The sequence below is a fragment of the Notolepis coatsorum genome (assembly GCF_963971535.1).
Source record: "Notolepis coatsorum genome assembly, chromosome: 5".
Classification (NCBI taxonomy): domain Eukaryota; kingdom Metazoa; phylum Chordata; class Actinopteri; order Aulopiformes; family Paralepididae; genus Notolepis; species Notolepis coatsorum.
The window spans coordinates 27,811,846-27,835,399 of NC_140169.1; the positions used below are offsets into that span (position 1 = coordinate 27,811,846).

At 50.4% G+C, this 23,554-nt stretch overlaps 1 protein-coding gene across 1 annotated transcript in view; it reads right to left on the bottom strand.

Annotated features, from left to right (window-relative positions):
- LOC311228136 (titin-like) overlaps window positions 1-23,554 on the bottom strand; it is a gene marked incomplete at its 5' end in the record, with an annotated part of 313,904 nt that overhangs the window by 45,415 nt on the left and 244,935 nt on the right. The window contains 10 exons of the mRNA XM_084314051.1: window positions 10-315; window positions 1,601-1,751; window positions 1,886-2,037; window positions 2,207-2,506; window positions 2,722-3,009; window positions 3,193-3,489; window positions 4,339-4,641; window positions 5,012-5,599; window positions 5,902-6,198; window positions 6,435-23,525. Of these exons, the coding sequence (XP_084170177.1) occupies window positions 10-315; window positions 1,601-1,751; window positions 1,886-2,037; window positions 2,207-2,506; window positions 2,722-3,009; window positions 3,193-3,489; window positions 4,339-4,641; window positions 5,012-5,599; window positions 5,902-6,198; window positions 6,435-23,525 (19,773 nt within the window). The remainder of the gene's footprint in view (window positions 1-9; window positions 316-1,600; window positions 1,752-1,885; window positions 2,038-2,206; window positions 2,507-2,721; window positions 3,010-3,192; window positions 3,490-4,338; window positions 4,642-5,011; window positions 5,600-5,901; window positions 6,199-6,434; window positions 23,526-23,554) is intronic.

Here is a 23,554-nt window from a genome sequence, read left to right on the forward strand (position 1 = left end):
ACCACTCACCCAGGATATCCTTGGCCTGGACAGGTGCATACATCCTGATGTCCTCCCCATTGCCCTTGCTGTTGACAGCAGATACTCTGAAGAAGTAGTATGTTCCAGGTTTGAGGTGTGACACCACATATTCACAGGTCCTGACTTCTCCCTTGGAGCTGATGGTGACCCATTCTCTTTCTTCTGACATCATCTGGTCCACCTGGTAGTGTGTGATCTCACTGCCTCCGTCGTACACAGGCTTCTCCCAGCCCAGGGTGATGGAGGACTTAGTGGAGTCCACCACTCTTAGTTTGGATGGCTCGCCGGGCAGGTCTGCAGACAGACAATATTGTCAGGAATGTTGAATATGAGAAGATTACACAAACTAGCAGTCAAAATGATGCTTAAAATGGTCAGGGATGGGGCGCCCAGTGGCGAACCACATAACGCGCTGAGTCGCGGCACGTCCGACCCGGGTTAGATTCCCAGACCCGTCGTTATTTGCCGAATGTCTTCCCCCCACTCTGTCTCCCGTTCCTCCTCTCTCTCTCTCTACTGGACTGCCCAGTAGTAAAAAGCAATAAACGCTAAAAAATAAATCTTTAAAATGGTCAGGGATTTCTGTTCTCTGAATCAATCAACCAACCAACCAAACAACCGCCCAGTGATAGTGGTAGTAGTAGTTGTGATAGTGGTAGTGATAGTGATAGTGTTAGTGGTAGCGGTAGTGGTAGTGGTAGTGATAGTAGTCATAGTAGTAGTAGTAGTAGTAGTAGTAATAGTGGTAGTGATAGTGAGAGTGGTAGTGATAGTGGTAGTGAGAGTGGTAGTGATAGTAGTAGTAGTAGTAGTAGTAGTAGTAGTAGTAGTAGTAGTAGTAGTAGTAGTAGTAGTAGTAGTAGTAGTAGTAGTAGTGATAGTGGTAGTGATAGTGAGAGTGGTAGTAATAGTGGTAGTGAGAGTGGTAGTGATAGTGGTAGTGATAGTGATAGAGGTAGTGATAGTGGTAGTGTTAGTGGTAGTGATAGTGGTAGTGATAGTAGTAGTGATTGTGGTAGTGATAGTGGTAGTGATTGTGGTAGTGATTGTGGTAGTGGTAGTGATAGTGGTAGTGAGAGTGCTTGTGGTAGTGGTAGTGATAGTGGTAGTGAGAGTGCTTGTGGTAGTGATAGTGGTAGTGAGAGTGCTTGTGGTAGTGATTGTGGTAGTGAGAGTGCTTGTGGTAGTGGTAGTGATAGTGATAGTGGTAGTGATTGTGGTAGTGAGAGTGCTTGTGGTAGTGGCAGTGATAGTGGTAGTGATAGTGGTAGTGATAGTGGTAGTGGTAGTGATAGTGGTAGTGAGAGTGCTTGTGGTAGTGGTAGTGGTAGTGATAGTGGTAGTGAGAGTGCTTGTGGTAGTGGTAGTGATAGTGGTAGTGATAGTGGTAGTGAGAGTGCTTGTGGTAGTGATAGTGGTAGTGATTGTGGTAGTGATAGTGGTAGTGGTAGTGATAGTGGTAGTGTTAGTGGTAGTGATAGTGATTGTGGTAGTGGTAGTGATTGTGGTAGTGATTGTGGTAGTGGTAGTGATTGTGGTAGTGATAGTGATAGTGGTAGTGGTAGTGAGAGTGACATACCGATGGGGTCGTAGGCCTTGTAGAGTTCAGATCCTTCAGAGTAGTTTCCTGCTCCAGCCTTGTTGATAGCACAGACTCTGTACTGGTACTCATTGTTCTCCACTAGACCGCTGACCTTCTGCCTCGTGTCTCTGATGGCGCCCTTCACCACCTGAAGAACACAACACAGAACATCTCACTGTAGCTTCACATTTATACTGAAAACCTCCCTGAAACAGACAATCATAAAGAAATAAACCGTATTGAATTGAAGTGAGTTGAATGTAAAGAGGTGAGAGGTCATACCTTGAACCACTGCAGACTCTTCTTCTCTCTCTTCTCCAGATAGTAACCGTCGAGGTCACTTCCTCCGTCCATGGCAGGCCTTTCCCAGATCACCGTCATGGTGGACTTGGTGATCATGGTGACCAGAGGCTTAGACGGCTCGCTGGGAGGAACTGGGGAAGGAAACATACAGGTTGGATATAATATAATATATATCTGTCTCCCTCTCCCTCTATTAAATGTTTGACTTTGTACGTTTAGCCGTCTCCCTCTCCCTCCCTCTCCCTCCCTCTCCCTCTATTAAATGTTTGACCGTGTACGTTTAGCTGTCCCCTTCCTTACCGAAAGCGTTCCTGGCGACGACTGGCTCAGATTCCAGAGAGTCTCCCACTCCGTACTTGTTGACTCCTCTGACTCTGAAGATGTATTCGTTTCCCTGGATGAGTCTGGGCACGTTGACGATGCAGTCCATCAGCTTCTCAGAGATGATGGACCACATGATTCGGCTGGTTTCCCTCTTCTCCACAATGTAGTGGCTCACCATAGCACCACCCTCGTCAGCCGGAGGAGCCCACATGATGGTGACGTTTGTTGCTGTCACCTTCTTGAACTGGATCTCCCCGGCGGGAGGACCGGGCTTGTCTGGAGGGAGAAGGACAGACAGGGTCAGAGGGACAAACGGTCAGATATATCCCTGTCATGCATCATTTACATTCATTATTCAGCTATTAACTCAACTCGTTTATTCGTTATTGACTATGGTCTGCCGTGTATACTCAGTTGTTTTATAAACACAGAAAATCAGCTCACAGTGAGACTTCATCTATGGATAACGCTTGATGACAAATGCAGCCTACCTTGAACCAGCAACCTGACGACGGCGAAGGCTGATCCCAGGGAGTTCTTCACCTTGACCTCATACATTCCAGAGTTGAGACGCGTGGTGTCCTTGAGGAAGATGCTGGTGGACTCAAAGGTGTGTTTGAAGGACAGCTGGGCGCTGGGCTCCAGCTCCCTGCCGTCCCTGAACCACTCGATGGTCGGAGCAGGCTTGGCTGTGATGTTGAACTTGAGCTCAACATCAGAGCCGGCTCTGTGCTTCACCTCGTTCAGGTACTCATGAGGCATATCGATCTCTGGAGCTCCTGAAGGAGACAGAATAACATGACACACAGGTTAGAACCAGATGTTCAGATACTGTTCAGTGGAATAGAATAGAATATTTATGACTGAAAGCAATACAGCACAGGCGCAGCTCAATAGAATAGAATACAGCAGGATCTTGTCAATGGCTTCATAATATGATAGCAATGTATAAATCCACACACCGTATGTATCTACACATGTGGCAGGTCCTGCGATGGCTGAGGGGTTGCTGACTGAGCCCACAGCGTTCTTGACCAGGACTCTGAACTCGTAGGTCTCGTCCTGGGTCAGGCCAGTCACGGTGAAGCGTGTGTCTGTGACGTTAGTCAAGTTGGCCTTGGTCCACTTGTGGCTCACGCCCTCCTTCTTCTCTATCATGTAGCCGGTGATCTTGGAGCCGCCGTCATAATTGGGCTTCTCCCAGACCAGGCTGATAGAGGTCTTAGTGATGTCGCTGATACGCAGGTTGATAGGAGGTTCTGTAGGAAGGAAACCCAGATATGGTCAGATAGTTATAGATGGTTGTAGATAGTCATAAATATATATATATTTTTTTTTATCCACTTTTTCTCCCATTTTCTATATTTTCTCCCATCCCAATTTCGTATCATCCAATTCAACCCTCCCCTGTCACGAACGCTGTTTCTTGCCTCCCACAAGCCGGCTGCAATGTGGACTAAGTCATACATAGCACAAGTCCCCTCCGGTACTTGAGGTAACAGCAGTCGCATCTTTTCACCTGCGCAGCTCGATCTCTCAGTGGCGAGGAGTAACGCGTGGGAGGCTCACGCTGCCCCCGACACTTCCTGATTCTACTGCGCAGGCGCACCAACCGACCTGTAGGAGTCGCTGTCCACAACGCCCGATCCCCACCCATCAGTTTCCCACCCCCTAATACGGCCAATGTGTATTAGTACGGACGACCAGCTAAACTGAAAGCAAATGTGGAGCGCTGGGCTCGAACAGGCAAGCCCAGCGTCTCCAGATTTCGTGGCGAGCGCCTTGCCCACTACGCCACGTAGCCGCCCGATAGTCATAAATAGTTATAGTCATAGATAGTTGTTGCAGTCAATTCATGTATGCCATTTGGTATAAAAAGGAATGATATATAAAAAGTTAATCAATTTAATATTTCAAATAATTGCATTTCTATGTAGTGCATGTTATATATTTACTGTTGGATAAAGTATTGATTTAATTTGATTACATTTTACCAAAGTAAAATAGCAAAAGTAAAATTGTAAAGTAATACATTTTTTGCTGTGCTGAATTAGTTATGTTTTGATGTGTACTCCAAAGGAAGCTTGAATATTTGATTGTCCACTCACCACAGGCATCGATAGCGAGCACGGCGTCAGAGATCTTGCTGACTGGACTGAGTCCGGCTGCGTTCTCGGCTGCTACCTTGAACTCGTAGATGAGTCCGGCGTTGATGTCGGTGACCTTGAAGTGTGTGGCGCGGATCACCGTCTTGTTGACCTTCTGCCACAGGAGACTGTTCCTGTCCTTCATCTGGAGGTGATAGCCAAACACGTGGCTGCCGCCATCAGACGTAGGCTCCTTCCAGGCCACGGTGACGGTCTCTCTGGTCACCGCCATGATCTCTGGAGTTGATGGAGCCTCGGGAATGGCTGGAGGGAAGACAGGAAGAGGTTAACATGTTTGGTATAAATCAGTGTTTGGTAAAGTCGTCATAACATGAAGGGAGAAATGAATAGAATAGAACAGAACAAGAAAATAATAGAATGGAAGAGACTAGAGCATCTTAGTACTAAGAACATCAGAATGACATTAAGATGATCTTAGTGCTAAACGGGTTCTGAAAAACTGGGACCAGAACAGAACAGAATAGAATAGAACAGGGCAGGGCAAGAAAAGGAGGATATGAGAGGAGACAAAAGGGAATAAACAGAAGACAACAGAGAAAGGAGAAGAGGGTAAAAGAAAAAGGTAGAGCAGATGAGAGGTGAGAGCCGAGAGGTAGCCAGTCTAGAGACTCACTGTAAGGCAGGCTGACGGTGACAGGTGGGGAGTCTATGTGCTCGCTGATTCCATATCTGTTCTCAGCTCGTACTCTGAACTGGTATTCCACTCCGGTACACAGCTTCATGATCTTCATGGTGCATCTGGCCACAGCGGATGACACCTCCATCCAGTTGGCTGTGGTGGTCTCTCTCTTCAGGATGACGTAGTTGGTGATGGGGCTGCCGCCATCGTAGGCAGGCGGGAGCCACTGCAGGCTCACGCTGTCCTCTGTGATGTCGTACAGCTCCACGGGTCCCACAGGGGCACTGGGGCGGTCCAGCACCACAACGTTGATGAACGACTTCGTGGTGCCGTTGGAGTTGGAGGCGGTGATGTCGTAGCGGCCGGAGTCGCGGGCGATGCTCTCACGCAGGGTGATCTTGATGCTGTCGAGGGTCACCTCTGAGTTGAATCTCATGGTGGACTTGAGGATCACGTTGTCCTTGGCCAGACTGACCTTGGGCAGTGGGCGGCCCGATAGCGGGATCTCACACTTCAGGTTGGAGCCAGCTCTGACGTACACCGTGTTGTGAGGGATGTTCTTCATGCAGATCTCAGGAGATTCTGAAGAGAGAGAGAGAGAGAAGGAAGTAAAGAGTTATGAGGAATCAAATATTGTAGCAATGAATGATGGAATGAATACTCTCCATATGTTTTTCTCCAGGTGTGTTAACACCTCTCATACTCTCTTATAACTAGGATATGTTGGTTGATTAATGGATGTGTACTTCATTCTTCATTCATTTAATCTATTCACTTTGATAAATCTGAGCAAATCAACAGGGCTAATTATCTTATTACAAATACAGAAACACAATAGAATAGAATTCATTACTGAACTACAGAGTCATTCCTCTCTAACTCACCCAGCTGATCTTTGACCATCACAGGTACCAGCATCTCCTTGATGTCGCTGAATCCGGCGTGGTTCTCAGCACGGACTCTGAAGAAGTACTCCGCTCCCTCCCTCAGACCAGACACGGTGAAGTGGGTGAACTTAGTCACTCCACATTTCACCCACTTCTCCTGACCATTCTCCAAGGCCTCCAGCAGGTAGCTGGTGATCCTGCTGCCTCCGTCCTGCTCTGGTTTAGCCCAGGCCAGAGACACACTCTCCTTGGTCACTTCAGTCACACCCAGCTTGGGAGGTGGGGTTGGTTTCTCTGAAGGGAGGACAGTAGAATGTGTTTAGCTTCAGATGGCATTAGCTTTAATGTGAGATTACTGTAGTAGTTATTTTTAATGCTGTTGTCATTGTTGTGCATTTTTGTGATATTATTGCTGGGCATGCTGTTAAATTACTGGCAGAATATGAATCAGGCAATTCAGCTTTTAACAATGCGAAAATAGCCTGATTTGCAAGATTTTAAATGTTTATTGAAATGAGATATTTCAGTACCTGTAATCTTGGTTCCATCCTTGGTCTCAGTGGAAACACCGATGCCGTACTCGTTCTCTCCTGTCACTCTGAAGTAGTACATCTCTCCCTCCTGCAGGTCGGTCACCTTGTAGGTCAGTCTGGGGCAGGTGTCAGTCAGCCTGGTCCAGCCCTTCTTGCTGGCCTCTCTGATATCCACCAGGTAGTTCTTCACAGGGCCACCTCCCTCATTCTCTGGGGTGTCCCAGGTCACACTGGCAGAGGTCTTGGTCACATCCTTTACCTCCAAGTGGGCGGGGGGTCCGGGGGAGTCCAGCACTCTGACGTTCAGAGTCAGGCAGGAGGTTCCGGCTACATTAGACAGGGTGACTGTGTATTTACCAGAGTCGTTACGTGTCGCCTTCTCCATAGTGATGGAGGTGAAGGTGTCGGTCGTGTCGATGACAGCACGAAGCCTCAGGTCCACGTCAGCCTTGGACCATGTCACGCTGGGAATAGGTTTGCCTCTGAAGGGCACGGTCATGGTGAACGAGCTGCCATCCTTCACAATAAGAGTCTTCCTCATGTCATTGCTGATGTCAAACAATGGCTCCTCCTCTCTCTCCTTGGCCACCTGGTTGTCTGAGTCAGGGCTGGGCTCACTGACTCCTATCTTATTGATAGACTTGACAACAAACACATACTCAGCTCCAGAGGTCAATCCAACCACTGTGAACTCTGTGTTCTTGGTGTTCTGGATGCCAACAAACCATTCATCATCGAATGACCTCCTGTATTCCACTCTGTAGCCAGTCACAGGAGCTCCACCATCAAATAGAGGTTTGTTCCAGGACAGGGTGACGCTGGTCTTGGTGGAGTCGATGATTTTGGGTTTGGCAGGAGGAGAGGGCAGGAACAGTGGGTCCTCAGCCTTGACAAGAGGGGAAGGCACACTGGAAGCACTGAGGCCTGCAGCGTTCTCTGCAAACACTCTGTACTCATACTCACAGCCGTCACGCAGGTTTGAGGCCTTAACTCTCAGATCGTAGACAGGCTTCTTGTGGACCCGGCACCAGCGCAGGCCAGTCTTTTCTCTCTTCTCAATGACATAGCCATAGATGCCGCTGCCTCCATCAGACACGGGTCTCTCCCAGCAGATGGTCATGGCCTCACCGGTGACGGATGTCACCTGGACGTTAGTGGGAGCGACGGGGACAGTGAATGGATCCATGGCCTTGGTGGGCTCACTCTCCAGGGCTTCGCCGTCGCCGTACTTGTTGACTCCCCTGACTCTGAAGATATACTCGTTTCCTCTGAGCAGCTTGGTCACCTTGCAGGTGGTGGCCTTCATGTCACTGTAGATCAGGGTCCAGGCCAGGCGGCTGGTCTCCCGCTTCTCCACAATGTAGTGCATGATCTCAGCACCGCCGTTCTCCTGAGGTGGTCCCCACGTCACGGTGCATTTCTCTGCTGTAAGCCCGGACACAGCCAGAGGTCCAGATGAGGGTCCCGGTCTGTCCAGAACCTTACAGTTGATAGCCATAGACCTGACTCCAGCCACATTCTGTAGGGTCAGAACATACTGGCCAGAGTCTCTCCTGATGACATCTCTGACAATCAGGGTAGTTTTGAAGTTGGTGGAGTAGACCTCACACCTTGCCTTGGCCTCTATCTCCTTCCCATCCTTAGACCAGGATACCACAGGCAGGGGACGTCCAGTAATGTCAGCGTCAATTTTAATTATCTCTCCAGCCTTGACAACAACCAGCTGTCTGAACGCATCTTCCAAGAAGATAGTGGGTGGGTCAACATCATCCTTGACTGTCACAGCTCCAGTGCCCTCGCAGGGAGCACTGAGCAGCTCTGCAGAGTTCTTAGCAATGACATGGAAGTCATACTGCACATCCTCAGTGAGGCCTGTGACGTCAAAGTAGGTGTCCTGCAGGTTGGTGAAGTTACACTTCAGCCAGCGGCCGTCAGGCAGCTCTCTGCGCTCGACAATGTAACCTGTGATCATGGCACCACCGGCGTTCTCTGGCTTCTCCCAGAGGAGGGAGACGGAAGTCCTGGTGACGTTAGTGACCTGGAGGTTGTGTGGAGCATCACATGGGTCTCTAGCTGGCACCGGCTCACTGGCCTTAGTACATGGACCAATACCAGCAATATTCTCAGCATAGACTCTGAATTGATACAGCAGGCCTTCCTCAATGCCTGTCATCTTGAACTGGTTCTCGGCCAGTAGGCCTCTGTTGACCTTGGTCCACAGGATGCTGCTGTGCTCTTTGCATTCAATGTGATATCCAATGACAGGGCTGCCACCATCATTGGCGGGTCTGCCCCATTCCACCAGCATTCCATACTTAGTGGCGTGGGAGACATGGAGGTTGGTGGGATGGCCGGGTGGCTCGAAGGGATACTGAGCCATGACAGGAGCAGAGTCAATTGCTGGGCTCTTTCCATAACGATTCTCAGCTGCAATACGGAACTGGTACTCTGTTCCCTGGTTCAATCTAGACACCTTGATAGATGTCCTGGCAACTGTAGCGGACACAATCTGCCATGTGGTGGTGGTGGTGTCTCTCTTCTCCACGACATAGTTGTTGATCTGGCAGCCACCATCGTATGCTGGAGCATCCCAGGACAGACAGATGAAGTCAGCACTCACCTCATCCATCTTGATGTTGCTGGGTGGGCCAGGTTTGTCCAAAATAATGACTGTGATCTCAGCTGATTTGGAGCCAACTGAATTAGTCAGGGTGATCTCGTACTTTCCAACGTCCTCCTTGACTGAATCCTTGATGGTGATCTTGGAGGAGGTCTTGGTGTTGATAACATTGACCCTGGTGGTCTGCTTCAGTGCCTGGCCGTCCTTCTTCCAGGCTACATCAGGCTGAGGTCTGCCTCTGAAGGGGACATCAATCTTCAGGTCATCTCCTGCCTTGACACTGTATGCATTGAATACCAGCTTGATGATGGGCTCCACAGTGATGTCCTTCACCACCACAGGGTTAGCCAGGGGTTTGACATCACTCTTGCCTTTGTCATTCACAGCAGTCACTCTGAAAGAGTATTCCTCTCCAGTCGTGAGTCCTTCAATAATAGCATCCAGTGCCTTGATCTCAGCGCACACAGTCCATTTGTCTTCTCCCTTAGGCTGCATCTCCACAATGTAGTTGGTGATCTTGCTGCCTCCATCGTGGTCCGGTTTCTCCCAGGATAGGGTGACGGTATGTCGAGTCACATCAACCAGGGTGATCTTACCAGGAGGCAGAGGAGCCTGAGACACTTTAACAGCCTCTGTGGCGGCGGGCAGACCTACTCCCAGCTCGTTCACGGGCAGAATACGGAAGTGGTACAGCTCTCCTTCCTGCAGGTCGGACACTATGTAGGAGTTCCTCACACAGCTTGTGCAGACGCTGGTGAAGGCCATTCGCTTCTGCTCTCTCTTCTCCACTATGTAGTGGGAGATTTTGGCGCCGCCATCAATGAGAGGAGGCTCCCAAGAGAGGGATACGGAGTCCCTCTTTACATCCTTCACTTGCAGGTTGGTAGGAGCGCTGGGTGAGTCCAGAATTCTGACATTGATGAAAGCTGATTTGGATCCACTGAGGTTTTCCAGTGTCAGTACATATTTGCCAGTGTCGAATCTGTCAACATTTTCAATAACCAGCATTGTGTAAGAAGTGGTGACCTCAATCTGGGCACGCTCATTTAGAGTGCCATCAACCTTGGACCATTTGACCTCAGGCTCAGGCTTTCCTCTGATGGGGACAAACAGACGCAGGGTGGCGCTGGCACGGACATTGACCATCTTCCTTAGGTCAGCGTCCAACTCAATCTCTGGAGCTTCCAACATCTCGGCAGCAATCACAGAGCCAGGCATGTCCAAGTGCTCTCCCACTCCCTCAATGTTCATAGCGCAGATGCGGAAGTTGTACTCTGCATTCTCCTTCAGTTGCTTCACAGTGTAGTGAGTGGCCTGGACACCATTTAATGGTGTGCATGTGGTCCACTCCTCCTCTGCTGCCTCCTTCATCTCCACAACATATCCGCTGACTGGTGCTCCACCATCATAGATAGGCCTGGACCAGGCCAGGGAGACAGTGGTGCTGGAGTGGCCAGTCACCTTGGGGTTGTTAGGAGGCCCTGGTGGGTACGTGGCATCACAGGCCTTGATGTACTCAGTCGGGGTGCTGGGCTTGCCCACTCCTGCAGCATTTTCAGCAGAGATTCTGAACTCATAGGAGTGTCCCTCTGTGAGGCCGGTGCATCTGAATCTCAGGTCATTCAGCCTCTTCTTGTTACACTTGGTCCATCTGATCCCCTCCTTGTCACGTTTTTCCAAGATGTATCCATCAATCTCTGCCCCTCCGTTATTCTCTGGCCTCTCCCAGGCGAGTGTGATGGAGTCCCTGGTGATAGCACAGAGCTCAAGATCAGATGGGGCACTGGGGGTGGTGAAGGGGTTACGAGCAATAACAGGCTCAGACTCCAGAGGTTCACCAACACCATATTTGTTTATGGCAGTGACTCTGAATATGTACTCATTGCCGGTCAACAGTTTGGTGATTTTGTAGCTGACAGCCTGGATCCTGGGTTCGACCATGGTCCACGACAGCCGGCTGGTCTCCCTCTTTTCAATGGTGTAGTAGGAGATGCTGGCGCCTCCATCATGGGTAGGGTGGCTCCAGTGCAGGTAGCACTTCTCAGCTGTGACTCCCTTGACTTCCAGTGGGCCTTCAGGAGGACCGGGTCTATCCAGAACCTTTACATTGACAGGAACCATCTTAACTCCACCCACGTTGGTGAGTTTAAGAACGAAGTGACCGCCATCGACTCTGATGCATTCCTTAACTGTGAGGATGGTGCGAGTGAGTGTGGTCTTGATCTCCATTCTGGGTGTGGTCTGGTCAATCTCCTTTCCATCCTTCAGCCAAAACACCTCGGGCATGGGCTTGCCAGAATAGTCGGCGTCAATGACAAATGACTCACCAGCATGAACCACAGTCAGGTCCTTGAATTTAGGATCCATGGTGGCTTCAGGTGCTTCAATTTCATCCTTGGCAGTGATTTCTCCTGTGCTCTGAGAGGGAGCACTGAAGATACCAGCAGCATTCTTGGCGATGATTCTAAACTCATATACGCAGTCCTCAGTCAGGCCTGTGATGGCGAACTGGGTCTCGATGATATTGGCGAAGCTGGCCTTCATCCAGCGTGTGTCTGGGTGCTTTCTCCTCTCCACCACATAACCTGTGATGGAGCTACCTCCATCATATTGTGGTCTGGTCCACTGGAGTGTTACTTGGTTCCTGGTGATAACAATAGCCTCAGGAGCGCCTGGTGAGTCACAGGGGTCCCTGGCCACTGTGCTCGCAGAGACCTTGCTAGCAGGGCTGAGTCCAGCAATGTTCTCAGCATAGACCCTGAATTCATATTCAATGCCTTCTTCCAGCTCTATAGTCTTGAAGCGGGCATCAGGGATGAGGAGCTTGTTAAGTTTTGTCCACAGCAGGCTGTTCTTCTCCTTCCTCTCCAGGTGGTAGCCCATGATGGGGCTGCCTCCGTTGTTGGTGGGAGGTTTCCATTCAACCACCATGTTGTCTTTGGTCACAGCAGAGATGAATGGAGTGCCTGGCGCGGCAGGCTCACTGAATGGATACTGAGCGATAACAGCATTAGAGACAATTGAGGGACTCTTTCCATATCTGTTCTCAGCAGACACTCTGAACTGGTATTCAATTCCTGTCTTAAGGTTGGAGACCTTGATGGTCGATCTGGCAATGGTAGCAGACACAATTTGCCATGCTGTGGTTGTGGTATCTCTCTTCTCCACAATGTAGTTGTTTATCTGGCAGCCTCCGGTGTATGCTGGTGGCTCCCATGACATGGTGACAAAGTTAGAGCTGACCTCTTCAATCTTCACAGGGCCGGTAGGTGGGCCAGGTTTGTCAAGGATAACAATAGTTATCTCCTCTGTGACTGTTCCCAGGCTACTGGTGGCTGTTAGAGAGTATTTACCAGAATCTTCTTTGTTTGCGTCTTTGATACACAGTGTGGTAGACGAAGCTGTACTAGACACATTCAGCCTGGTTGTCTCTTTAATTGCATGTCCTTCCTTCTTCCACTCGACCGTAGGCACCGGGCGTCCAATCACTGGGATCTCAATCTTCAGATCCTCACCATTCTGCACACTGAAGGTGTTGACTGCCAGCTTAAACTTTGGCTCAATAGTCACATCCTTAGCAGTGACAGGTGCAGCCAGAGCCCTGTGGTCACTCTTGCCCTTCTCGTTGAAGGCGGACACTCTCAACAGGTACTCCTGTCCTGTGCTGAGGCCGAGGATGGTTCCCTCGCAGGTCTTAGTCGTGGTGGCCACCACCCATTCTTCTGAGCCCTGAGGCTGCATCTCAATGTAGTAGCCTATGATCCTGCTGCCTCCATCATGGTCAGGCTTCTCCCAGGAGAGGGAGGCAGAGGTCTTGGTCACGTCAGTCAGAGTGACCTTGCCAACAGGCAGAGGAGGTTCAGAGGTCCTAACAGAGTCTTCTGTCTCAACTGGATGACCCACACCAAACTCATTCTCAGCCATGACTCTGAAGTAGTAGATGGCTCCCTCAGTCAGGCCGGTGATGCGGTAGCTGGTCTTGGTACATTTGTTGTCCACGTTAGAGTAAGCATTCCTGGTAGATTCACGTTTGTCCACCAGGTAGTTCTTAATCCTGGCACCGCCATCAATAAGAGGAGGCTCCCAGGTCAGAGTGATAGAGGTCCTCTTAATATCCTTCACTGTCAGGTTCAGAGGAGAACCTGGTGTATCCAGCACTCTGACAGATACAAAGGCTGACTTTTTGCCTGCACTGTTTTCCAGATTGAGGATGTATTTTCCAGCATCATTTCTGTCGCACATATTGATAGAGAGCTGTGTGTAATCTGCTCCCTTTTCTACCTGGACTTTGATAGGCAGATCTCCCTCCTCCTTGGCCCAGCTGACCTCAGGAGCAGGTCGGCCATTGAATGGTATGTTGATCCTCATAGAGGCTCCAGCACGGACCACCACTCCCTTCCTGAGTTCTGCATCCAGAATCATCTCAGGAGGTTCCATCTTATCTATAGGCTTTACAACACCTGGGACCTCTGTGGGCTCACCGACTCCCAGTTTGTTCATGGCACAGACACGTATCTTGTACTCCTGGTGCTCAATCAGTTTTTTAATGGTGAACTTGGTAGAATTGGCTCCAGAGGGTGGAGTGCAGATGGTCCATTCCTCCTCATCAGCCTTGCTGATCTCCACTGTGTAGCCCTGGATCTCACAGCCACCATCATAGATAGGCCTAGTCCAGGCCAAGGCAATGGAGTCCTTAGTAGTGTCCACCACATGGGCATTAGTGGGAGTGCCTGGCTCGAAGGTGGGGTCACAGGCCTTGAGGTATGGTGTAGGTGGGCTTGGCAGACCCACACCAGCTGCATTCTCAGCAGACAGCCTAAACTCATACTCATGGTCCTCAGTCAGTCCTGTCACTCTGAAGCGCAGGTCTGTGACTCTGCGTTTGTTGCATTTGGTCCACCTGACCCCAGCTCTGTCTCTCTTCTCCACAATGTAACCTGCAATTTCGCTGCCTCCAGTGGCCTCAGGGCGAGTCCAGCAGACTGTCATGGAGTCTCTTGTGATGTTGACGATCTCCAGTTCCTGTGGTGGGCCAGGAGTAACGAATGGATTCCTCATGATGACTGGCACAGACTCCAGGGGCTCACCCGTACCATACTTGTTGACGGCCATGACTCTGAAGATATACTCATTTCCCTTTAACAGCTTGGTGACCTTGAACATGGTGGCTCCACAGTCACTGGCAACCACAGTCCAAGCCAGACGGCTGGTCTCTCTCTTCTGGATGACGTAGTTGGAAATGCTGGCTCCGCCATCGTGCCTGGGTGGCAGCCATGACAGAGAGCACTTCTCTTCAGTGACATTGCTGACTGTGAGAGGTCCCTCAGAGGGTCCAGGTCTGTCCAGAACCTTCACGTTGAATGGAACAGTCTTGGTTCCAGCTACGTTTGTCAGAACAAGAGTGTAATGTCCTCCATCAATTCTGATGACGTCCTTCACCACAAGCAGAGCCTTAAAGTCTGTGTTTTTTATCTCTGCTCTCGCTGAGTTCTCCACCTCAACATCTCCCTTGAACCACTGAGCTGTGGGGATGGGCTTGCCCCCCACACTGGCTTCCAGGTTGAATGTCTCTCCAGCATTGAGGACAATGGTCTGGTTGTACATGGCGTCAGTCTCGTACGTGGGTGGGTCAACTTCATCTATGGCTGTGATGGAGCCAGTGCTCTCAGATGGTTTACTTACAGCTCCAGCTGCATTCCTAGCAATAACTCTGAAGTCATATTTACAGTCCTCAGTCAGACCCAGGACCGTGAATTCATGTTCCATGACATTTGCGAAGCTAGCCTTCATCCATCTTCCCTCAGGAAGGTCACGTTTCTCAACCACATAGCCAGTAATTAGGCTGCCTCCATTGTATACTGGAGCAGTCCACCTTAGCCTCACAGAGTGCCTGGACACAACAATGGCATCTGGACGGCCAGGAGGATCACATGGGTCACGTGCTACACAGGCCTCAGAGAGTTTACTGCATTTGCCAATGCCGACAATATTCTCAGCGTAGACTCTGTACTCATACTCAATGCCCTCTTCAATGGGAGTAGATTTGAACCTGCAGTCCTGGATCAGAGTCTTGTTGATCTTGGTCCAAAGGATGCTGTTCTTCTCTTTCCTCTCCATATGGTAGCCCAAGATGGCACTGCCACCGTCAGATGGTGGTTTGTGCCACTCTACGACCATGTAGTCCTTTGAGTATGAAGACACAAATGGTGTTCCAGGTAGGCCAGGCTCCTGGAATGGATACTGGGCGAGGACTGGCTCTGAGTCAATGGCATAACTCTTTCCATATCTGTTCTCTGCACAGACTCTGAACACATACTCAGCGCCCGTCTTCAGGTTGGTGACTTTGAGTGTGGTTCTGGCCACAGTGGCGGACACCACCAACCAGTTAGTTGTGGTTGTGTCTCTCTTCTCCACCACATAGTTGGAGATCGGACAGCCGCCTGCGTATGTGGGAGGCTCCCAGGTTAGCGTGATACTCTCAGCACTAACGTCATCCAACTTTATAGGGCCTGTGGGTGGGCCTGGCCTGTCTAGGGTTATCACTTCAATGGTGGCATCCTTAGATCCCAGGGCATTAGTGATATTAATGCTGTACATGCCTCCGTCGTCTTTGGTAGCATCCTTGACGGTGAGGATGGTGGTGTTGGTACTGTCAGTGACATTGACTCTAGTGGTCTGCTTGAGAGCAGCTCCATCTTTGGTCCATGTGATGGTTGGTTTAGGATGGCCAGCAATGGGGACCTCCACCTTTAGGTCATAGCCCACCTGGACACTGTAAGTGCTTGTCTTGGGCCTGATATCAGGCAGAATGGCTAGATCCTTGGCAATAACTGTGTTACCCAGTTGTCTGGGGTCACTCTTACCCTTATCATTAACAGCAACAATTCTGAATTGGTACTCCTCTCCCTTATTCAGGTTGGTCACCACAGTCTCCAGTGTCTTCACACTGGCACATACGCTCCATGCATCGCTGTCCTTGGCTGCAATTTCCACGTCGTAGTGATTGATTCTGCTGCCGCCATCTTGTTCGGGTTTCTCCCAGCTCAGGGTTACGCTCTTACATGTGACGTCAACCACACTGACTTTGCCAGGTGGCTGTGGTTTCTCAGAGACCTTTACTGGCTCTAGAGTTATAGCAGGTAGTCCAATGCCATACTCATTCTCAGCCAGGACTCTGAAGAAGAGGATGCTACCCTCAAGAAGAGGCTCAATCCTCCATGACATCCTGTTGCAGGTGGTGACAGCAGAGTAGACCTTCCTGGTGCTCTCACGCTTCTCAACAATGTAGTTCTTTATCTTAGAGCCGCCATCCAGGAGAGGAGGCTCCCAGCTGAGAGTGACAGAGTTCTTGGTGATCTCCTTCACAGCGAAGTTGGATGGTGCACTGGGCGAGTCCAAGACTCTAACACTGATGAAGACAGACTTCACTCCACTGGCATTCTCTGCTGTCAGAGTGTACTTTCCACTGTCAAATCTGTCAACATTCTCAATGACAAGAGAAGCGTAGTTGCCTGTGTTGTCAATCATGGCTGTCTCCTTAATCTCTCCGTCTACCTTGCCCCATTTCACCTCAGGAGCTGGGCGTCCCCTCACAGGAACAAACAGCCTGAGAGTGCTGGCTGATCTGATGTTGATCATCTTTCTCATATCAGTATCCAGGTCAAGGTCAGGAGCTTCCAGCTTCTCCTCCATAAGAATCTTTCCTGGAACATCAGCGTGCTCGCCGACACCAATCTTATTGATGGCACACACTCTGAACGTGTACTCGTGCTTCTCTAGCAGCTTTTTCACAGTGAATGTGGTCTCTTTGACCCCGGTGGGAGGAGTGCACATCACCCACTCATCAACTGTTCCATTGCAGACCTCAATGATGTAGGCCTGAATCTCACAGCCACCATCGTAAATGGGCTTGCCCCATGCCAAGGAGACTGTAGATCTGGATGCATCAACCACCTTGGGGTTGTTTGGTGGGCCTGGTTTAAATATAGGGTCCAGGGCTTTGTAGTACACGGTTGCAGGGCAAGGTTTGCCAATTCCTGCAGCATTTTCAGCTGAAACTCTCAATTCATAGCTGTGGTTTTCTATGAGGCCTGTGACTCTGAAGCGTAGCTCGCTCACTGTGCGCTTGTTGCACCTGGTCCATCTCACACCGTCCTTGTCACGTTTCTCAACAATGTATCCTGCAATAGCATTTCCACCGTCATTAATGGATCTCTCCCAGGTCACCACCATTGAATCTTTGGTGATTGTTGAGACTTCCACCTCTGTTGGTGGGTCAGGGGTGACAAATGGATTAGTGGCGACCATTGGCTCAGATTCCAGAGGCTCACCAACTCCATATTTGTTGACTGGGATCACTCTGAAGATGTATTCATTACCAGTAAGGAGCTTGGTGATCTTCAGGCTAAGAGTCTGAACCAGAGGCTCAACCACGGTCCAGACCAGCCTGCTAGTCTCCCTCCTCTCCACAATATAATGGGAGACGTCACTGCCTCCATCCTGCAGGGGTGACTTCCAGGCGATGCAGCATTTCTCACTGGTGACTCCATAGATGGAGATGGGGCCATCAGGTGGGCCTGGTCTGTCTAGAACCTTGACATTAATATTAATAGATTTTTCTCCTCCAACATTCTTCACAAGCAGGGTGTACTGGCCACCGTCAATGCGAATGGCCTCTTTGACAACCATACAGGCTGTGAAGTCTGTGTTTTTGATTTCCAGGCGAGCTGCGTCTGGAATCGGCTTGCCTCCCTTCAGCCAGTGTACTGTAGGCACAGGTTTACCACTGATACCTGCCTCTAGCTTGAATGTCTCTCCGGCATTCACCACTACAGCCTGGGAGTATTTGGCTTCCAGGTCAATCTGGGGTGGGTCCACCTCATCCTTAGCAGTAATGGATCCTGTGCTCTGAGAGGGTTTGCTGCTGACACCTGCAGCATTCCTGGCGATGACGCGGAACTCATAGATCTGGTCCTCAGTCAGGGCTGTTACAACAAACTTAGTCTCCATGACGTTGGCGAAGCTGGCCTTCATCCAGCGCCCATCTCCTTCCTTCTTCTCTACCACATAACCTGTGATCTTGCTTCCACCGTCATTTTCAGGCTTTGTCCATCTGAGGGTAACCTGGTTCCGGGTGACGATAACAGCCTCTGGCTTTCCTGGGCAGTCACATGGGTCTCTAGCCACTTGCATCTCTGTCAATTTGCTAGGCTTGCTGAGGCCGACAATGTTCTCAGCATAGACTCTGAACTCGTATTCAATACCTTCCTCCAGGCCAACAGCCTTGAATCTGGTCTCTGGAATTATCTGTTTGTTTTGCTTCTGCCATAGGATGCTGTTTCTCTCCTTGAGCTCCAGGTGATAGCCCATAATCATGCTTCCACCATCATTGCTGGGTTGGTCCCATACAATCACCATATTGTCCTTGGAGGCTGTCTGCACCACAACAGAGCGTGGCTCGCTGGGCACCTCAAATGGATACTGAGCAACAATATTCTCAGACAGCAGGCATGAAGACTTGCCATATCTGTTCTCAGCAGCAATTCTGAACTGGTACTCACATCCAGTCCTCAAACGAGCTGCCTTAATGGTGGTTCTGGCCACTGTAGCAGACACAATCTGCCAGTTGGTGGTGGATATGTCTCTCTTCTCAACAACGTAGTTGTTGATGCTGCAGCCGCCATCATACTCCGGTGCGTTCCAGGAGAGGACCACGCTGTCAGCGGTGACATCATCCAGCTTAATGGGGCCTGTTGGAGAACCAGGCTTATCCAGAATAAGAACACTAAGGTCAACAGAGGCCTCTCCAACTGTATTGGCCAGCTTGATGGTGTATGTGCCCACATCGTCTCTGCAGGCCTCCTTGATGACCAGCAAAAGGTTTTTGTCAGTGGATTCGGCATTGACTCTGGTGGTCTCCTTAAGAGCAATGCCATCTTTGAGCCAAGCCACAGTAGCTTTAGGACAGGCAGCATATGGCACATCAATCTTCAGGTCATCTCCAGCCAGCACACTGTATATGCTGAAGAGCTGCTTGAAGGTTGGGGAGATTACCAGATCCTTGGCCACCACAGGCTGGCTGAGGGGACGAGGATCGCTAAGACCCTTTTCGTTGGTGGCTGAGATACGGAACATGTACTCCTCTCCTTGTGTCAGTCCAGAGACAACAGCTTCAGTAGTCTTAACCACTACAACCTGGGTCCACTTCTCACTGCCTTTGCCCTGCATCTCAACGATGTAGCCTGTGATTCTGCTGCCACCGTCATGGTCAGGTTTCTCCCAGGAGAGAGTGACACTGGTGCCTGTGACATTACAGAGGGACACTTTGCCTGGAGGCAGAGGCTTCTCTGACGCCTTGATTGCATCTACCGTCTCCACTGGAAGGCCGATACCAAACTCATTTTCAGCCAGGATTCTGAAGAAGTACATCTTTCCTTCCTCCAGATCTCCAATCTTCCAGCTGGACTTGTGGCAGCTGGCACAGACGGTTGAGTATGCCATTCTAGTGGACTCGCGCTTCTCCACAATGTAATTGCGCACTCTGGAGCCACCATCAATGGCTGGTGGATCCCACATGAAAGAGACTGAATCTTTGTTAACCTCCTTGATCACCAGATTTTGTGGTGCTCCAGGTGTATCCAGAACTCTGACATTGACATAGGCTGTCTTGCTTCCTGAGGCGTTCTCCACGGTCACCATGTATTTACCACCATCAAATCTATCCACATTCTCAATTTGAAGAGTGGTGAAAGATGAAGCGACTTCAATGTTGGCTTTATCCAGGGATAATCCATGCTCTCTGGACCACTTTACCTCAGGAGCTGGTCTGCCCTTGATTGGGACAAACAGTCTGAGTGTGCCGCAGGCTCTGATGCAGACCACCTTACGTAGCTCTGCTCCCAGGTCGATCTCGGGAGGAAGCAGCCTATCCTCAGCCTTGGGGGTTCCAGGAACATCGGCAGGCTCTCCCACTCCCTCACAGTTAGTGGCACAGATGTTGATCTTGTATTCTTGGTTTTCTTTCAGGTTTGTGATGGTGAAGGAGGTGGCTGTCCATCCTTTCTTGGGAGTGTGGATGGTCCATTCATCCTCCTCAGGCAGGCAGGTCTCCACACTGTAGCCAGTGATTTCTGAGCCACCGTCATATACAGGTTTGTTCCAGGCAAGGGTGATGGACGACTTGGTTGTGTCCAAAACCCTGGGGTTGCCAGGAGGTCCTGGCTGGAAGATGGTGTCGATGGCTTTGTAGAGTGGACTGCAAGGACTTGGCTGGCTCAGACCAGCATTGTTTTCAGCTAGGATTCTGAACTCATACTCGTGTCCTGGTGTGAGACCAGATACCTTAAATCTGAGGTCAGACACTGTCCTCTTGTTGCACTTGACCCAGCGCATGCCGGTCTTGTCTCTCCTCTCAATGACGTAGGTGTTGATGCTGCTACCTCCGTCGCTCTCAGGGCGGTCCCAGCAGACCACCATGGAATCCTTGGTGATGGTGGTCACCTCAGGCTGCTGTGGTGGGTCAGTAGGGACATAGGGGTTGGTACATATGGTAGGCTCAGACTCCAGGGGCTCACCTGTACCATACTTATTGACGGCCATGACTCTGAAGATGTACTCGTTACCCTTTAACAACTTGGTGACCTTGAACCTATTGGCCTGCAGGTCTGTGGCCACAATGGTCCAAGCCAGCCTACTGGTCTCACGCCTCTGAATAATGAAGTACTCAATCTTGGCGCCTCCATCGTGTGAAGGATGCAACCAGTTGAGCACACACTTCTCTGCAGTGACGTCTGAGACTTTAAGAGAGTCTGGAGGTCCAGGTCTGTCGAGCACCTTGACGTTGTATGTGAATTTGGCAAAGCCACCAGGGTTGCTGGCTGTGAGAATGAAAGCACCGCCGTCTCTCCTCAGTGAGTCTTTGCTCACTAGTGTTGTGTGGAAGTCAGATGACTTGATCTCCAGCTTGCCTGTGTCCGCAAGCTCCTTTCCTTCCTTGGTCCATACCAGAGATGGGATTGGTCTGCCTACCACGTTAGCCTCCAGCATGAACAGCTCTCCTGCCATGACGACAATAGTGCTGCTGTAGGAAGTATCGACATCAAGCTTGGGCTCCTCAATGTCGTCTCTGCATGTGATCTCCTCTGATGATTGTGATGGGGCACTGACAGAGCCAGCTGAGTTCCTGGCGAACACACGGATCTCATATGTGGTATCCTCTGTGAGACCGCTGACTGTGTAAATAGTGTCCAGGATGTTGTTGAAGTTGGCTTTGAGCCAGCGTCCATTAGGCAGCTCTCTCCTCTCCACAGTGTAGCCAGTGATGGAGAATCCACCATCTCCCTCGGGTTTGGTCCAGGAAACAGTCACCTCATGTCTGGTGATGTTCAGAGCCACAGGTCTGCCCGGTGGGTCCACTGGGTCCAGGGCATACGCGGTCTCTGAGGGCTTGCTAGCTCTGCTCAGGCCGGCAATGTTCTCGGCAATGACACGGTATTCATATGCGATTCCATCAACCAGGCCTGTTGATTTGAAGATGTTTCCAACAACCAGAGCCTTGCTGATCTTCTGCCACAGGATACTGTTCTTCTCCTTCCTCTCCATGTGGTAGCCCATTATGGGGCTGCCTCCATCAGAGGATGGCTCATTCCAGCTTACAGTCATAGCATCCTTGTTGAAGGCAGTGACAACAGGAGCGCCTGGCTGTCCTGGCACCTCAAATGGATAAGCAGCCATCACTGACTCTGAGATAATGCAGGGGCCGGTGCCATATCTGTTCTGGGCCTTGACACGGAATTGGTATATGGTTCCAGTGTTGAGGCGGGCTGCCTTGAAAGTGGTGCGGATGACTGTAGCAGCCAACTCTACCCAGTTGGTGCCGGTGGTCTCCCTCATCTCAACTATGTAGTTGTTGATAGGAACGCCTCCATCATTCTCTGGTGCTTCCCAGGACATGAGAATGTAGTCGCAGGACACCTCCTCCAACTTGATGGGCCCGGTGGCAGGCCCTGGAATGTCGTGGACCAGCACTGTGATAGTCTCGGTCACTGTGTCCAGGATGTTAGTTCCAGTCATGGAATACTGGCCACCGTCAGATCTCTTGATCTCACTGATGTTAAGGATGGTTGAGGTTGGTGTGGTTTCAACGTTCATTCTTTGAGTCTCCTTCAGCGCCTGGTCTCCCTTCTTCCAAGAAACTACTGGCTTGGGTTTGCCCAGCACTGGGATCTCCACCTTGATGCGGTCCCCAGCCTTGACAATGACTGTATTCTGGTAAACACCACGCATGTCAAAGGATGGGGCAGTGTTCTGCTCTTTGATGATGGCAGGCCTGCTCTCGCGGGGGTCACTCCTGCCTGAGGCATTGACCGCCATGATGCGGAAGGTGTACTCTGCGCCCTCTGTCAGTTCTGTCACAACATAGTCCAGAGCCTTGATAGCGGCCACATGGACCCACTGCTCAGTGTCCTTCTTCTGGGTTTCAATGACATATCCTGTGATCAAACTGCCACCATCATGCAGGGGCTTTGTCCAGGCCAGGTTGGCGGTATTAGAAGACACATCTGTCACATACAGGTTTTCAGGAGCAGAGGGAGCCTGGGACACTCTGATTGGCTGAGGGGTTTCAGCAGGCTCACCCACTCCAAGGTCGTTCTCAGCAGAGATGCGGAAGTAGTAGTGGGAGCCCTCTTCCAGATTCTCCATTTTGTAGGAGCATTTCTGCCATGTGGTGCTCAGTACTGTGTAGGCCTTCTTGGTAGCCTCCCTCTTCTCAATAATGTAGTTGTGTATCTTGGATCCGCCATCAATGATAGGGATTTCCCACTGCAGGGTAATGCTGTTCTTGGTGATCTCTCTTGGTTTAAGGTTGACTGGTGGTCCTGGTGAGTCCAGAACTCTGACATTAATGAAGCCGGTTTTCTTGCCAGCAACATTCTCCAGGCAGAGGTTGTATTTACCAGCGTCATATCTGGTGCAGTCAGGGATGACCAGCAGAGTGTAGGACTCTGTGGTGTCAATGTGAGCACGGGTCTTCAAGTTTGTATCGTCCTTGCTCCAGATCACTTCAGGAACTGGACGGCCCTTGAGTGGAACAAACATACGGATGGAGGTACGACACCTGACCACCAGGGTTTTCCTCAGCTCAGCATCCAGTTCAAAGTCTGGCAGTGACTCCTGGTCAATCAGATCTATGACTTTGTCAACCTCCGCAGGCTCTCCCACTCCCTCTGTGTTCACAGCTCTGACTCTGAACTGGTATTGGCCTCCCTTCTGCAGGTTGCTGAGGACATATTCTGTGATTCTCAAATTCTGTGTCGCTGTCTCCCAGTCGTCATGTCCTTCCTTCCTGTACTCAACAATGTATGCGTCCACAGGAAGGCCACCGTCGTAGTGGGGTTTGCCCCAGGCGAAGGTGGCAGTGGTTTTAGTGGTGTCTGTAATTCTGGGGTTGGATGGTGGACCAGGTGGATCTGAAGAATAAAGAAGAAGAAGAGGAAGA